Source organism: Fusarium oxysporum, chromosome 5 (genome assembly GCF_000149955.1).
Source record: "Fusarium oxysporum f. sp. lycopersici 4287 chromosome 5, whole genome shotgun sequence".
Lineage (NCBI taxonomy): Eukaryota > Fungi > Ascomycota > Sordariomycetes > Hypocreales > Nectriaceae > Fusarium > Fusarium oxysporum.
Window position 1 is genome coordinate 4659578 of NC_030990.1, and position 15312 is coordinate 4674889.

General features: G+C 48.4%; 7 protein-coding genes across 9 annotated transcripts; 6 read left to right on the forward strand and 1 right to left on the reverse strand.

Moving 5' to 3' along the window:
- Window positions 1–1085: 1085 nt before the first annotated feature.
- Window positions 1086–3135, forward strand: FOXG_02573 (uncharacterized protein). Its single transcript, XM_018380029.1, has 2 exons — window positions 1086–1413; window positions 1466–3135. The coding sequence occupies exons 1-2, from the start codon at window positions 1194–1196 to the stop codon at window positions 2728–2730; spliced, it is 1485 nt and encodes a 494-aa protein (XP_018236197.1). The 5' UTR covers window positions 1086–1193; the 3' UTR covers window positions 2731–3135.
- A 279-nt stretch (window positions 3136–3414) lies between these two features.
- Window positions 3415–4489, forward strand: FOXG_02574 (uncharacterized protein). The gene is made up of 4 exons (XM_018380030.1): window positions 3415–3773; window positions 3827–4012; window positions 4068–4147; window positions 4204–4489. The coding sequence occupies exons 1-4, from the start codon at window positions 3489–3491 to the stop codon at window positions 4259–4261; spliced, it is 609 nt and encodes a 202-aa protein (XP_018236198.1). The 5' UTR covers window positions 3415–3488; the 3' UTR covers window positions 4262–4489.
- Window positions 4490–4592: 103 nt separating this feature from the next.
- On the reverse strand, window positions 4593–5040 carry FOXG_02575 (uncharacterized protein; the record flags this gene model as incomplete). The annotated part of the gene is made up of 2 exons (XM_018380031.1): window positions 4593–4627; window positions 4677–5040. 2 exons carry the CDS (start codon window positions 5038–5040, stop codon window positions 4593–4595), a joined length of 399 nt encoding a protein of 132 aa, XP_018236199.1.
- A 2963-nt stretch (window positions 5041–8003) lies between these two features.
- On the forward strand, window positions 8004–9687 carry FOXG_02576 (uncharacterized protein). 3 transcript variants are annotated; one of them, XM_018380034.1, is made up of 5 exons: window positions 8063–8147; window positions 8266–8794; window positions 8848–9003; window positions 9063–9267; window positions 9345–9687. In XM_018380034.1, exons 1-5 carry the CDS (start codon window positions 8118–8120, stop codon window positions 9397–9399), a joined length of 975 nt encoding a protein of 324 aa, XP_018236202.1. In that variant the 5' UTR covers window positions 8063–8117; the 3' UTR covers window positions 9400–9687. The 3 variants fall into 3 exon arrangements, with proteins under 3 accessions (XP_018236200.1, XP_018236202.1, XP_018236201.1); XM_018380032.1 differs by having other exon boundaries at window positions 8004–8147; window positions 9063–9687; XM_018380033.1 differs by having other exon boundaries at window positions 8147–8794; window positions 9063–9687.
- A 391-nt stretch (window positions 9688–10078) lies between these two features.
- On the forward strand, window positions 10079–11702 carry FOXG_02577 (uncharacterized protein). Its single transcript, XM_018380035.1, has 5 exons — window positions 10079–10345; window positions 10402–10611; window positions 10665–10968; window positions 11027–11179; window positions 11236–11702. The coding sequence occupies exons 1-5, from the start codon at window positions 10313–10315 to the stop codon at window positions 11358–11360; spliced, it is 825 nt and encodes a 274-aa protein (XP_018236203.1). The 5' UTR covers window positions 10079–10312; the 3' UTR covers window positions 11361–11702.
- A 285-nt stretch (window positions 11703–11987) lies between these two features.
- FOXG_02578 (uncharacterized protein) lies at window positions 11988–13559 on the forward strand. The gene is made up of 2 exons (XM_018380036.1): window positions 11988–12634; window positions 12689–13559. The coding sequence occupies exons 1-2, from the start codon at window positions 12110–12112 to the stop codon at window positions 13424–13426; spliced, it is 1263 nt and encodes a 420-aa protein (XP_018236204.1). The 5' UTR covers window positions 11988–12109; the 3' UTR covers window positions 13427–13559.
- A 369-nt stretch (window positions 13560–13928) lies between these two features.
- On the forward strand, window positions 13929–15156 carry FOXG_02579 (uncharacterized protein; the record flags this gene model as incomplete). The annotated part of the gene is made up of 2 exons (XM_018380037.1): window positions 13929–14181; window positions 14237–15156. 2 exons carry the CDS (start codon window positions 13929–13931, stop codon window positions 15154–15156), a joined length of 1173 nt encoding a protein of 390 aa, XP_018236205.1.
- Between the last annotated feature and the right edge of the window lie 156 nt (window positions 15157–15312).

Consider the following 15312-nt stretch of genomic DNA (forward strand, 5'->3'; position numbering starts at 1 on the left):
CAAAGACATTCAAATAGCTGGACTAACGATAAGGGGCAGCTTCAACAACATCTGCGACATCACATGGTACACAAGCATTTATCACAAAAGCGAGAGAATCCTCTCGAGAAGCGACTATCGCATACATTAATTCTACCTGTATTCCTAGGGCCGTTCTCTTTCAAAAGAGGCGAAGATGAGGATCGTATCACACAATTGTTTCTTGGGCAGCCAATAGGAGAATTTGTTATCCTCCCGAACCCAACGTGCTCTCCTTGTTACCGACCCTAAAACCCATGTTGGTCTCGCGGAACCGATGCGGGCCCATGTACCGGGTTCTCGATCCTTATGGGGCTTCAACGACGAACCAACGAATAATTCTCGCGCAAGCGGAAGGGTTTTGAAAATATTAGTTCTGAAGCTCCGAATAAGGTAGCATCAGCCGTTGACGCGTAGTGGAGCGTATCGTATGACACGGGGCATCAGATCAAGGGAGAACACGACGTTGGGATCCTTCGTAGGCAACTATATGCAGAAATTATCTCACTTCTGGGAAACTGGTCCTGTCGTGCGATTATTTGTAAGGCCGCTTCCGGTTCTCGGTACCGTGATGGTCCATTTTTTTTTAAAGCTTGCTCAGTTCGAGTTTGTACTGACAAGAGTCCGTTGTTTTAGAGAAAAGGAAATGCAAGGATGTGGCGACTAGCAAGTCGCATCCCTCTAACTAGTCGTTAAACACAGTATTGCCTCCATCAGTCCATCATCCAGTCTTGAAGCGATGATCACACTTCTTCAGCTTCAGATCAGAGGCTCAAGTCCTGCAGGTACCATCACACTGCACCTTGAACATGCTTGCGGTCCTGCTGATTTCATCTAGCCCTTGACAGCACGAAGGATTCTCCTGCATATGAAAACGAGTAGAAATAGTGTTACCTCGGCCTCGAAGTCGCATGGTTCTGGTCAATCACACCATGTCGCTTAAAAGAAACCAACGGTAAACAGAACAGTCATCTCCACAGCTTCGTGTTCATGTCCCTTTTTAGCGTTACTGCAACATCTATATAAAGCAGCTTTTTATTGGCTGTAGTGGACCTTATCTCCATTCAGAGCCATCGTCTTGTTTTGAATTGCACCTACATCCTTTACATCATTGCTTTTTCCTCTATCTGCATGTCTCACTCTGATGCGCAGCTCCATAAGGGATAACAGCAATCATGACTGGTCCACAGGTAATCGACGTCAGGCCCATGGGTGCTGAGACAGAGGCCCCGGATGTGATCTTTCAGCTGTCGGGTCTAGATCATCTAATGCCCAAGCTCTACGTGCATATGATTGAGATCTTTGAAATGCCCCAGGATGTTTCCAAAGACTCTATTGTCGAGAGTCTGGTCACTGGGTTGGAGCGTACACTGGTTGATTACCCCATCCTATCAGGTCAGTCATCCGCGCGGCGTTACTCAGCACAAAGACTAATTGGCGTGAACAGGAACTCTACACTTTGACAATGAAAGTCGACGCATTGTGGTGAAGAAACAGGCAGAATCTCACCTCACCCTCCACATCAAGGACGCTAGCCCTGAAGATATACCCGCCTTCCCTGTTCTAGACAAGCATGACTTTCCCGTTCATCTTCTTGATGCACCCAAAGTACTACCCGAACAGTTTGTCGGCCCCCACTTTCCAGTCCCGGGAAGTGACATCTCCGTCATTGGTCCCGCAGTAGGAGGTGCCCAGATAACATTCATCGAAGATGGCATTATTATTGGCCTAGCGATCACGCATCAAGTCTGTGATGGGCCAGGCTTTGAGAGCCTATTCACAGCATGGGCGAGATACACCGCTGCCGCGGCCAATGGGAACTCGCTCAATGGGTTTGCAGCATCTCAATCCGAGATACCATCACGCAGTATCCTGTCAGGGGAGAACAAACCTAAGCTTACTGCCGAAGACTTGGAGAAGCTGAGTGCCAAGTTTACTATCATGAAACTTCGGCACGGTCCTCCAGCCCCACCTCCAGCAGACTTCAAGATGCCAGTTGTCAAGACCCGCATATGGCACTTCCCAAAGAGCAAACTACAACTACTCAAAGCACAATGCAGTGCTGGTCTGGATCCAGGAACTTGGATTTCTACTTATGATGCCATCCTGTCTATCATGTGGCGTGCAACTGTCCGAGCCAAGTCTAGGCTTCTCAAGCCAGATCCGGCTACACCATCCAAAGCAGTTCATGCAGTCAATGGCCGTGGGCGCATAGGCTTCCCAATTTCAGATCGATACATCGGCACTGCTATCACTATGCCGCAGTCAAAGACATTTACCGTTTCTGGGGTTCTTGGTGACTTGGAGACGACCCTACCAGTTCTTGCTCAGGCAGTACGCGAGAGCACCAACTCTGTCGACCCAGAGTATATGTCAGATCTCATCAGGTATGCAGCAGGGTCTTCAAACCTCCAATGGTCAGAGCTAGATATGCACTGGGTACTTGGTCTTGACTGCATGGCTTTTGACTGGCATACCATGAAATCATATGAGAACCATGACTTTGGCTTTGGGACGCCTGCCGCACTAAGATGGCCGCATCCGAATTTCGAAGGCTTCTTCTTTGTACTTCCGTCTAGAGCCGGAGTCAGAAATGCTGGCGAGGATGAAGGCATCGAAGTCTGTTTTGGTTTGGAGGAGACTTGCTATGCCCAGCTGGAGAAGGATGGAGAATTTGCGAAATATGCGGAGCAGAGGGGCTTGGGTGTGTGATATGCCACATCGTATGTTCTTGTCAGTTACCTGTCTTTCCGCAGCGAGTAGGTCGCCCGATGGCTTGAAAGGATGTATGTCAATTGTCCCCATATGCAGGTCAGTATATTTTACACGGCCAGAACCAAGATAGGAAGTTCACCGGCTCAAGGTTGATGAAATGCGTCATACTGATGGTGAGGCTTCTGTACATACCCAGGGCCATTCGGCCATCTCCCAATCAATCTTGTTGTGACTGAGTACGGCTTGCTGCAGCCATCAGTTCAGTTCAGTAAGCCCTATCAGCATCTCGGCTAGATTGCAGCAGCAATCATGAGATGGCTTTCAACTCGGACTAAATGAACGTTGAATGCAGTTGCACTGTGTCCGCCCTGGTTGACACGCGCTACAATAAAGAATTTGTTTCGTCAGTTACATCTTGTTGCATGTGATGGTGCCCAACCAGACTGTGCTACGTCTAATCCCAAGCCACTTACTTCAGTCAACAATAAAGGGACTTGTAGGGGCTGATACTGCTTGTCATTTAACACGACAGACGGGGAACACAGTACTGAGCATAACGAAACATGCAATGCCGATGAAGATGACATTTACGTAATATTTACGTCGAGGGCAGAAACTCACTAGCCGCTTCATGAATATATACAGCACTGCTCGCTCTACAATCTCATGATAGTCTGAGTAGCAAAACATCCATTTCGCTTGGAATAACCTGCAACATCATATTTTCAAACACCATCACTCCAGCTCATGCAAACATGGCGGAAACCGGCGTTGCGCACAAAGTCATCTCTGTTATTCTCCGTCTTTCCGAACTCGCCTCCGCTATAATCGTCCTGGGCATTCTCTCGCGCTTCACCTACCTTGCGGGCATCGCGCAGGTGCATATTGACGGACGCATCATCTACGCTATCGTCGTCGCCTGTCTCGGCATTATTTACTCCATCTGCTTCTGCCCGCCGTTCAAGCCCTTGTTCTTAGGCTTTCCTTTTGACTTTGTCATGTTTGTCATGTGGCTCGTGGCATACTGCTTGCTCCAGACGGTAGGGCCTTGCCATCCTCTAATCACCCCACGCCTACTGATCCGCATTCATAGAGAACCGGGAGCCACACTTGCTCTGCGAGTTGGTACTACAATTATTGGGGCTACTACTGGGGTCGCTATTGGCGAGTCGGACCTGTTGGGACGGTGAATGTTGACTCGGCGGGTTGCGGCTCGTGGAGGACAGCCCTTGCGTTTTCATTCATTGCGTGGTTTCTCCATCTTCTGAGTGGCATTCTCGTGAGTTGTTTCCACGTTAAGCAGAACACGGCAGAGCTGACGCGACCAAATACAGGGTATATACGTTTTCCGTACCTATATCAAGCTCGACGAGACAAAGACCGATTTAAAGCAACATGCGGAAAAGCTTGCCAGGTAAGCATGAACCATTGCGGTATTTAGATGGTGGACTAATGATTCTTGCACTCAAGAGGGGACCCCAAAGTCCATGGTTATCAGCGAAATTCCGAAGCGACAGATAATGTCTAGGCCACAATCCATCTCACACTGTTCCAGCGTTCTAGCCTAGGGAGGGTGCAGGCGGGGTAATGTTAATCTTTTGGAGTAAGCAGCCACAAACTGCGGAAGCCGAATGGCATAATTTCATTGGTCCACGGAATATACCATAACCTACACAGATTGAACTTGGTGCAGCATGCACCTAATATAATCCATTTAGTCTTAATCAGGGCCATCCCCAAATAACTTGCATATCACAAACAGATACAATGACATTTTGTCGATTCATTTGTGGTTGAAGCCACCTACAAGACTCTTGGCACACTCGACAGGATACTTGGTAACAGCTGCCCGCACACCATCACTCGGGCCTTACATCTGCCATCTTCGCTGGTCCTACAAGAGCATTAGACTTTCTCGCCATCCCCGCAAGCATCAGACTCACCAAAAACAAAGACAACGACAGCCTCCTTACCCCGCCCGCCTAAGATCTCGACTCCAAAGTCAGATACAGCACATGAGGCATCAAATTTATTTGCCCCAACATACGGGACACTCCACATAAACGCAACCTCGTTCCTCCCCTCGAATCCGACGATGCGGTATGTGATCGAACCATCAAGGCCTCCGCCTATATGACTCGACTTGCAGCGTAGCATGCCGCTCTCCCCTGCTAGAATTGTCTGCGGCGGCTGTAAGTCTGGCGTCTTGTTCCATTGGCCGTGGTTGAGAGTTGGCCATTCAGGCTCTGTGTTGAGCTCCTCGTTGGTATGGTTTAGAATAACGATCAGTAGCTCCCTCGTGGCCATGGCGTTGTTAGTCTAGGAAGTGTTGGTCAGGAGGGAGATGTTGATCAAGACTGGGTAAAAGAAGTGAAGATATGTTGGAGATGTGGTATTGCAAAAAGAGTCGTTGAAGAACGCCGCGGCTCAATACACTTTATATGGCTCCATTGGAGGAGACCAAACACGACACGGCCATCTTGCTGGCCATAAGATTAAGGTTCAGGCTGCCGACACAGATGATAAGAAAACATCACCATGGTCACCTTGTGGTGTTGAAACGGGGAAACTAGAATTCACAGTCCCGTCGCCATCCATACCCCCACAGCTGCAGAGCTCAAGCCAAGGAATCACAGATTATTGAGGGGATCCCCTAAGCTAGTTGACAACACACCACCATCCCGAGAACCCACCTTTGCCAAGCTGCATAAGGCGCGTCAGATCATCGTAACACTCATTTGAATACAGTGTCCAACCGTATACTGGGAAGACACCAACGGTCAAGATGGTGGGGAAACATCAGCGGCCGATCAAGTTTAGCGGGGACGATTAGTGCGGGGAGCTGTCAAGCATTATACCTACAAAATATCGGCGCAGCTTGAACGATCTATGACACTAACAGGCACCGAAAGGGTTGCCACGTGCCATAGCATTGCGTCTATGTGGGAGAGAAGACGTCATTGTGATAAAAGGAACACTGGATAGTGAAAGGCTGTAACCTGGATCGTCAGGGCACACACCCGAATTTGAGTTTTAGTAAAGCTTAAACTATGATACCCTATGACACAGTGCCATTTAGACTCAGGCAGCACGCGCCAAAGCTGTTTGAGTTCTTCGGGCGTTCTGGACTCTCAAGTTTTATGTGCTTGCTTCGCCAGTCTCTGCCGTAGGTTGCTGACAGCGGTCACCAAGTCTCGTGATGTTTATATAGCATAAGGGTGCCACCCCATCTATTCAAGCTCGTTAAATTTAATCATGCCACGATGGATGTCTCTGTGTATAGGTTTGAAATGGTTGAGGATTCATAGTCGCCTGACCCTTTTAGGGCGAGGTATTGAGGTCATCTTCAAGTCAGAGTACAGTTGCTATGCCCAGCATCAGGATGAGGAGTTTGCGAAATGTGTAGAGCAGAGGGGATTAGGTGATTTATATGTCACGAGGGTACTACACTAACGCCAGATCCGTTAAACGGGCTCTCTTGATGCTCTCAAGTATGCTGATTGGACCCATGCTAGAGTAAAACGTTACCTAGTCTTGTCAGCACACTTACATGAGTTGCTGTCCTCTCAGGTCCGCACTAATGCCATTGATGACTGTTTACTCGCCTCAGTATAAAGAGCTGAGCTTTCTGAATGCCGAACGGGGCAGGATAGGCCGAATCTTCCAGACAAGGTATAGTTTTATGCTGTTGCTCGGATGTTCGGGAATGCCAAACTCTGCGAGATGACAGCGGGTGATTGGATTACAGTTGACACTTTCTAATGCTTGCTTTTCGAATATTACTCGCTTCCGCATTGTACTTTGACATGCCATTTTAGCCAAGGTTTTTTTGCTTCTGCGGCAAGACTCGGGTCTCTAGAATGCGAACCCGAGCCCACGATGTAACCTCGACTTCAGCCGCAGCGGATTCCATCAAAAGCCTCACCACTCTCCGTCCAGAATACCACGTATACAGCGCCCTTTAAAACTTTCAACTTCGCCGCCGGACAATAAATCCAGACAAAGAAGTCTCCGAAGCTCGCGAAAGGTCTTCTAATTTCGGCACTCTGGTAGATTAGTCTAGACAGAAAAGGGTAAGGGGTCTTGCGCCCGTTGTGAAAGGCTAAAGACAAGCTTTCAGCTAAGGTTAAAAAGTGTAACGTCGTGAAGCTCTAGAACTAAGTGGAACGGACCTGGGATTGTTTCAGTCGGTTTAGTTTCGACCAGTGTTTGGCAGGAGGTTTTATAATGTTGACTAAACGTTTTGAGACTGGTTGGTTTTGGGGCATGGCATGATTGTCGATAACATCAGCCCATCAGTTATTGCTTTTTCTTTATGTTTTGCATGTCATTTTTCGGCTACTGGAATGGCATTCTGACAGAGTCCCAAGAGCCAAGTTCACGGTTCAGTGATCTGCGCTTCAATCATGGAGATAATCCCAAGCGACGATTCAATGCTGATCAAAGCATGCTTTACTCCTAATAAACCTCTTGCAGCAAAGCTTGTCTCTCACTCGAGCGCCTCTTTACCGTTTCAGATCTCGGAAAAAGCGGCATGCAACCAATAAACCCCTACGGCCCGAGACTCCTCGGTTAGCAGCACATTAGCCAATACCCATGCTCTGCCCCGTATCTTGGCCATGCAGGGATTATATTTGTACCGGTTCCTTCTGGCGTGTCGATCTCTTCGGGAAGTCCCTCCGAGCTCCCTATTCGAGATCCAACACCACATTCATCAATTGGTACCAACGGACAATTTCCTTGTACTGTGCCGCAGACGCATGAAAATCAGTTACTAACAATACGTGTCAAAGGGCCGAAGGAGAGCGCTGCGGGAATTTGCTTTCTTTTTCTCCAATAAGCTCCGTTTTCCGCCGACCGTTTCGAATCCTTGCTTTTTCCCACTGCACGTTGAGATTAATGACAGAGTGATTCGGATCATTGCATGCATGTTACCAGTAAAATATCCTTCATCATGTCTTTGTAAACCAACTGCGCCAGTGCGCCCCGTATCTGGTGGCGTCGCGAAGCGATCTGACATTGACCACCATAAGCACTTTACCCCTGGATTTGACAGTTTTTAGCCAGATGCATATGACACCCGTCTCACAAAAGGCCCGGAAGTTTGTGGTGTGTCAGCTCATGTGTGTGCCTGCCCCGGTACTGGATTCTTTGTGAAAGATTATGATGCCGTTCATTGTGATTGTGCTGTAGTGTAATGATTCCCATGTGCTGATTTCGGAACCGGCACCGCCGCACACAGGCTGTATGCAGGACGTCACAGAAGAAAGCTTCAGCTTTTCATTTAATCGACGCCAACCCCATCTCGTTAGACCTCAATTTTGAATCTCAACTTTTGGTTTTCTTCATTTATGAGTTGAGCTGCCTGCTTTGTATCTCGAGATATGGCTGGCGTCGCTAAAGAGGCCGTGGTGGTAAGTTACCATTCCGATCTGTCCTGATCCACTGGACTTGATCAATCCGAACCATGATCTGCATTTCTTGGCAAGATTGAGACCATGACTCGCTTGCTAACCGCGATCTACGATGCAGCCCATCGAGGCCGTGCTCTTCGGAATATCAACGCTCCTCGTGCTCGCTCGATTAGCCCTTCGAACAATTCGACAACACCAGAGTCTCACCGTCAGCGATTGGTTTCTCATCGCCTCTCTACTCGATGCTGCTGCGTTATTTGGGACCGATACGGCAGCGTATAACTTGGGGGGGATGGACGAATATGATCCGAGTGCGCCGCCGCGGAGTATTGAGGATCAGATCACGTTGATGAAGGTCTCGTTTGCGGGAAACTATTTCTACGACACGGGTGTATACTTCCCGAAGCTGGCGTTGTTGGCGCTTTACTTTAAGCTTATTCCACAAACACTACCGCTGCTACGAAAATTCCTCTATGGAGTTACTGCTTTGACGGGGTCGTTTATGCTCACGACTTGTTTCTTGGATACCTTCTGGTGCGGCTCAAACGTATCTGTCAATTGGGAGATTGATGGAGAGTGCAGTACTTTTGACTCAAAGACTGTCTTCCGGATTGATTGGGTCATGAATCTCATCTCCGACATGCTTGGTATGTTCATTTCAGTGAAGTTATGCTCAGGTAATCACTAACATTATTGACAGTCTTTGCACTGCCTTTCCCGCTTCTCTTTGGTTTACAGCTTAGTAGGCGGTACAAGGCAGGTCTGGTTGCGATCTTTGCATCTGGACTCATCACATTGGGAGCAAGCATTGGTAGATTTGCGACTGTCGAGGCAATTCATGCCTGGACCAATGTTTGTGAGTCAACATCATCAACTTCAAGTCTTCCGTCATGACAGATTTACTGACTTCCTCAGACGTCCTCTCCATGACAGAGATCGCCGCCGCAATAGTCGTCGTATCTCTCCCCGCCCTCAAATCCCTCCTCCACGGCCTCGGCCTGCGCTCCTCCAAGCAAAACACCACGCAGACAGGCTCAGGCTACAACAAGCACTCAGGTACAGTGACAACCTCAAGTCACTTCAACAAGCTATCAAGCGGCCGTGACCACCACAGAGAACTGTACGCCTCCACGGCTCGCGTGGCGGTGGGCGCCGAAGAAGACTCCGGCAGTGAAGTGGAGCTGACCAACCTTCAAGGTATCTACAAGTCGGCCCGCATAAGTGTGACCTACCAGCGAAGAGAAGACGGTGACTGGCAGGGGAATTCGGGACGGGGGTGAATATCTGTGCTGTAAGAGTATGGATGGTGGTGGATGGATGTAAGCGTCGCATTAGATATGCAGGTGGACCAACAAAACGGGAAATGGCCGGGAATAAGAGTGACATAACAGTTGGTCTCACTGACCCCGAGTTATGTATAATAAAGAAATATACACATAGAATATGACAGTTTACCATAGATCAGATCATCATGCATGAATTCTTAACTTACCCTTTGAGTTCAATGCAGAGTTTTATTGAAACGTGTGAAAACCTTGAACCAACAGCAAAGCCAAAAATGAATCCCTTATTGGTGCATTAACAAAAAGACTCCCTCCCTCCATCACAGAACTCAAAGGTCAACCAACACGCACATCGTCTCAACACTCTTCCCCTGTCAAATTCCTTCCCATGTTACATCCGTTGGTCCCAGGTTTATTCTGGTTTGCATATCGACGGAACTGCAACCCGACCAATTACCACCTCTCGTTTACAACCCCTCCAGTTTTAGCCCCCATGTCAAATGCTAACCCCGGTCATTTTCTCAGTTAAAAATCCCGTAAAGCAGAAATGCGATTGTTTTCCTGATACGTCCCTCCTGTCCATGGCCCGACTTGTGCCGTAGACTTGCAGCGGGTAAAACTCACCCCATGGATCCTTCAGGGACCTTTTAGTGTTGCATTCTATGCAGTAGGTCGTTCGATGTTGTTGTTTTTTCTTTTTTTTCTTCTGTAGCCGAGGTGCTGGTGCTATAACCATGCGGCGTATTAAATAAGCACCATGAACTGGAATTTTAAGTATACCTGCAGTCCTGTGAACCTTAATTCCTTCTCTTTTTCTCTATTGCCGCGAGTGCACCATTTTATTTCCCGTTGTTTTGAAGTGGAAGACAATCGGATTTCGCAATGGCGTTCTTTATCGATGGAAAGGACTGTATGGTAGGTTGCTACGGTTGTCATCCTTTACATCGGTAAGCATACTCACAAGTGTTCAGATCTCGGAATGGATCTTGCTGGCAGCCTCCTATGTCTTTGTCGGTCTTCGTATCTACGCGCGTCTCTTCCGTGCGCGTGAGAAGTTGACTTGGTCCGATTACCTCCTTCTTCTGTCCGCCGTTGATGCTCTCGCCCTCATCATCTGCGACACTCTGACTTTCCAGATGGGTGTCATGGATGAGTATGAGACATCTGTCAAGCTCTCCAAGGTAAGACGATGTCAAACTCCTTAAAGCATCACGCGACTAACTTATCTATGCAGATCTCCTTCGCTTCCAACTACTTTTACGATGTCGGTATGGGTTTCCCCAAGATGAGCATGCTTGCTTTTTACTGGGCCTACTTCCTCCCCTCCACCGGCATGAGCTCCGGTATGCGAAAGGCTCTGTATGGCATCACTGCCTTTGTCTGCGCATCATACATGGCGATCCTTTGGGACGACACTTTCTTCTGTGGAAAGGATGTTTCCGTTCAGTGGTCTCAGGAGGAGGGTGCTTGCAGTGTCTTCTATGCACCTGAGCCCTTCATTCTCAACTTTACCCTGAACTTGGCCTGTTATCTTGCCGGTATGTTGAAGTTCCCTTCTGCCTGCCGCGCTTCGCCAGATACTAATTGATCTTGTAGTATACGCCCTCCCTCTCATCCTGCTGGTCCAGGGTGTTCTTCAGCCTTCCAAGGGTGTCACTGCTACCTTTGTCCTTGGTGCTCTGACTATCTGCACTACCATTGTGCGATTTGTGACTCTCAAGGTTGGGACTGGCCAAGAGAATCTTGTTTGTAAGTCTTCCTTCTCTCGGATAATACCAACTCAGCTTCTGATGTCTCCGTTCCAGACCCTATGAGTATGCTTGAGATGGCACTTGCTATTACTGTCGTCGCCTTACCAGGCTTGAAGCCACTTGTGGATCGCTCCCCAAAGCATGAGACGAGGAGTGAGGTGATTGAGATCAAGAACTAAGGAAGGACAATATTTTTACCTGTTCCCACAGCTACTTAGCTCTTTCGCCAGAGTAACGATTGTTCTCTTCTATAAAAGTGTCTTAAGCTGTGCTACACTTGTCCCATGCTCTGTACATTAGATAATGTAATAAATTGGTAAATTGAGGGTCGTTGCATTCTAATAATAGAACATCGCTTGCGTCCTCGAGGTGCTTGGCGAACAGTGGCTTGGTATCTTATCTCTGTGGCTATGTTTAGCTCGTTCACACGCGTTCGTGGCTATGTTTTTCGTTCATTGCTCTATGTAGGGTAAACCAACCACTTTTAACAAATTACATCCGAAAACGGAGTTCACAACTGCAAAGACTATAAAACTTCAAAATTAGGAAAATGAAAGGAGGCGAGGCGTGGATTTTCTCCTTGACCAATTGACAGTAATGAGATTTAATTGTAATTGTTAACTGACATTCCAATTTCCAAGTCGGGACATAGAAAGTCCCGAACCAACACCAAAAATTAGATCGTGACGTCACGGCGTCAGATTTCCTCGGGTTTTACTCACACCCGAACCTTTGCTTGAGTAGGTGTCTATCCAATCACATCCATGGAACGAGATCGTGGATGGAAAATCGCAAGGCAGCGAGATCTATTTTCGCGTCGCAATATCTGCTCTATAATCAATTATAAAAGACGTCCAAAGCCCATGTATGTGAGGTACCTCCTGTCTTTACCACTTTTCAATCCCTCAACGTCTTGAAATACTTAACTATGGGAGCCTCAACTATTCCACCAATCGCAATTATCGGCGGTGGCCCATGTGGCCTAACATTAGCACGCCTGCTCCAAACCGCAAGCATTAACTTTGTCGTTTTTGAGCGCGACGAGTCCCCAACACCAACCCTTAGAAGCCAAGGTGGTACGCTAGACATCCACAAAGAATCAGGCCAAGAAGCGCTTCGTCGCGCAGGTCTCCACGACCAGTTCAAGTTATTGGCCCGGTACGATGCAACAACAATGACTTTGATGGACTTCCAAGGGAAATTCCGGGCTTCGTTCGGGGGTGACGACGATGGTGGTGATAGACCAGAGATAGACCGTCGACAGCTGCGACAGTTGTTACTCAATTCTTTGCCAACGGATCGTATTCGTTGGGGCAAGATATTGGATGCTGTTTATCAGAAGGAAAATGGAGGAGCGCGTGATTGGACTCTCAAGTTTCGCGACGGATCGACTGAGAGTGGCTTTCGACTCATTGTCGGAGCAGACGGTGCTTGGAGCAAAGTACGGTCTCTCGTGAGTGTTCCATGACCTACATTGGTGAGAATAATTAACTAATTCTATCCGCAGATCACTGATGCTAAGCCCATCTATTCTGGGAAATCGTTCATTGAAGGCAGAATATCACCAGACAACTCACAATACAAACTCGCGCAACAAGTAGCAGGCAAAGGAACAGCCATGGCAATGAGCGCCAAATCCACCCTCGCAGTCCAACAATTATCCGATGCCTCATACCGGATGTACATGGGCGTAGTAGCACCTGAGTCCTTGACGCGTCCTGGCGGTGACGCTGATCCAAACGACATGGACAAAGCGCGAAAGACGATGCTTGGATCTGGAGGCTTTTACGAAGACTGGACACAAGACTTGAGACGTTTAATCAAGGCGTCTGAGGGACCGTGGCGCCCTTGGCCACTCTATCGCCTCGATAAGACCTTGTTCTCTTCTAATGATGAAGATGTACACGATGGCCGACCTAGATGGAAACGCGCTCCTGGCGTAGTTCTACTCGGAGACGCTGCGCATCTCGCTACTCCAAATGGTGAAGGCGTGAACCAAGCCATGTTTGACGCGCTTGTACTATTCGACCAAATCATCTCCGAAACTGGGGTTCGCGAAGGACATTATGATCAGAAATATGATGCAGAAGCTCTAGAGCGGGCAATTGTTGCTTACGAGAAGGAGATGCGACCTAGAGCTTACGAGCATATCCAGAGCAGTATCGACATGGAAGATATGATGTATGCTGATGATGGGGCTCAGCGCATGATAGAGGCTTTCAAGTGTGCTCATGGCGAGAGTTAGTCTCACCGCTATGGTTTGAATTATATGCCAACGCAACTCTTAGCTAGTAGAATAGTCTGTATTTCACCCCTTAGCAATGAATCCACAGTATCCCAGGTTCTTCAGGCCACGGACCAAAACCGCATTAATTCCGTCATGGCAGTGCACTCTTACCTCTTACCCCGACCAATAATCTCATCTGAATTTCGGATTACTTCCCCCACATGTTTCCGTGGCGCATGGCTAATCTAGATGACGTTAGCTCCCGTAACCTTGAAAAAGCCGAAAAACCCACATATTTTTCGGGTTGTGGGAGATCTAAGTGAACGCGAATGCATCCAGTCCTTCATTATGCCGCCACCAAGGCTGAGGCATCCACTCGGATCGGTATTGCGTAACGGACGTGTAAGCTGTAATTCTCCGAACCACCAATCCGATGAACTGTATTATATATAAAAGCTAACCTAATCGCTTCTGAATATGCTTCTTTACAACCTTCTCACTCATCAATCCTTTGTTCAACATGGTCTCTTTCAAGTCCCTCGCTTCAGCGGGTTTCGTTCTCGCTGGTCTTGTTTCCGCTCATCCTGGTGAGAAACATGATCATCAGAAGATTAAGAGACAGATCCAGACTCGGGACACTATCGCCAACTTGGGCCAGCGATCATTGAACGCATGCTCTAGTTCTCTGCATGCCCGGGAGCTGAAGGCTCGTTCGATTGCTCGCCGAGCAGAGAAGGTCGAGAAGCTTCGCAAGAGACTTGGAATCAAGACTGGTATGCTAAAAAATCCCTTTTCGACTTTTTTTCTGGCACTAATATTCTTCAACAGCCGCCAAGAAGCACCGCCGTGATGAAGATGATATTGTCAAGTGGGAGGCTGTCAACCACAACAAGACTGGAGTCTCCAACAACAACATGTTCACTCCTCTCGAGACAGTCTTTGGCGCCAACTCCAGCTGTATCCTGTCTCCTGAGATCACTGCCGGTCCTTACTACATCGTCGGCGAATACCTGCGATCCAACGTCATCGAGAAAGAGTTCTGCGACGGAGTGCCTCTGTTCCTCGAGGTCCAATACGTCGATGTCTCCACCTGCAATGGAGTCCCCAACTTGGCCACCGACGTTTGGAACTGCAATGCCACTGGTGTTTACTCCGGCGTTAGCTCCCAAGCTGGTCTGAACACCACTTTCCTTCGTGGTATTCAGATCACCGATCATGATGGTGTCGTTCAGTTTGAGACAATCTTCCCTGGACATTACGAGGGACGCGCTACCCATACTCATCTCCTCACTCACGCCAATGCCTCGGTGTCTTCCAATGGCACAATCCAGGTCTATAACAGCCCTGTTCAACACATTGGTCAGCTTTTCTGGCCCGAGGATCTCCGTGAAGAAGTTGAAGCTCTTGCTCCTTACAACACCAACACTGTCGAAGTGACCACCAACGAGGAGGATATGTGGTCTGTCCTTCAGGCCGATGAGTCTTATGACCCCTTCCCTCAGTACGTCTACCTGGGAGACTCTGTCCAGGATGGAATCTTTGCTTGGATTCAGATTGGTATCAACACTACTGCGGACTACACCTCAGATGAGTACTACGGTGTCGCTGGATACTTGGCTAGCGATGGTGGCCATGCTTTGGACAGTGGTATTGGTGGAGGCGGCGGTGGCGGTGGCCAGGGAGGTCAACCTCCTTCGGGCAGTGGAACCCCTCCTGCTGGCCAGCCCACTGGAACTCGCTCTGCATAAGCAGTCAGAGATAGACTATCTCTGTGGTCAGTGAGGCCGCAGAGTAATGGTTCAAGCAGCTTAGAATGAAGGCGATTGGTGGGTCAATAGTTTGATGTTGCTCCAGGGCTGGTTGCTAATGGAGGAAGGGGAAAGTAAAAACGTGTAACAGCTAGA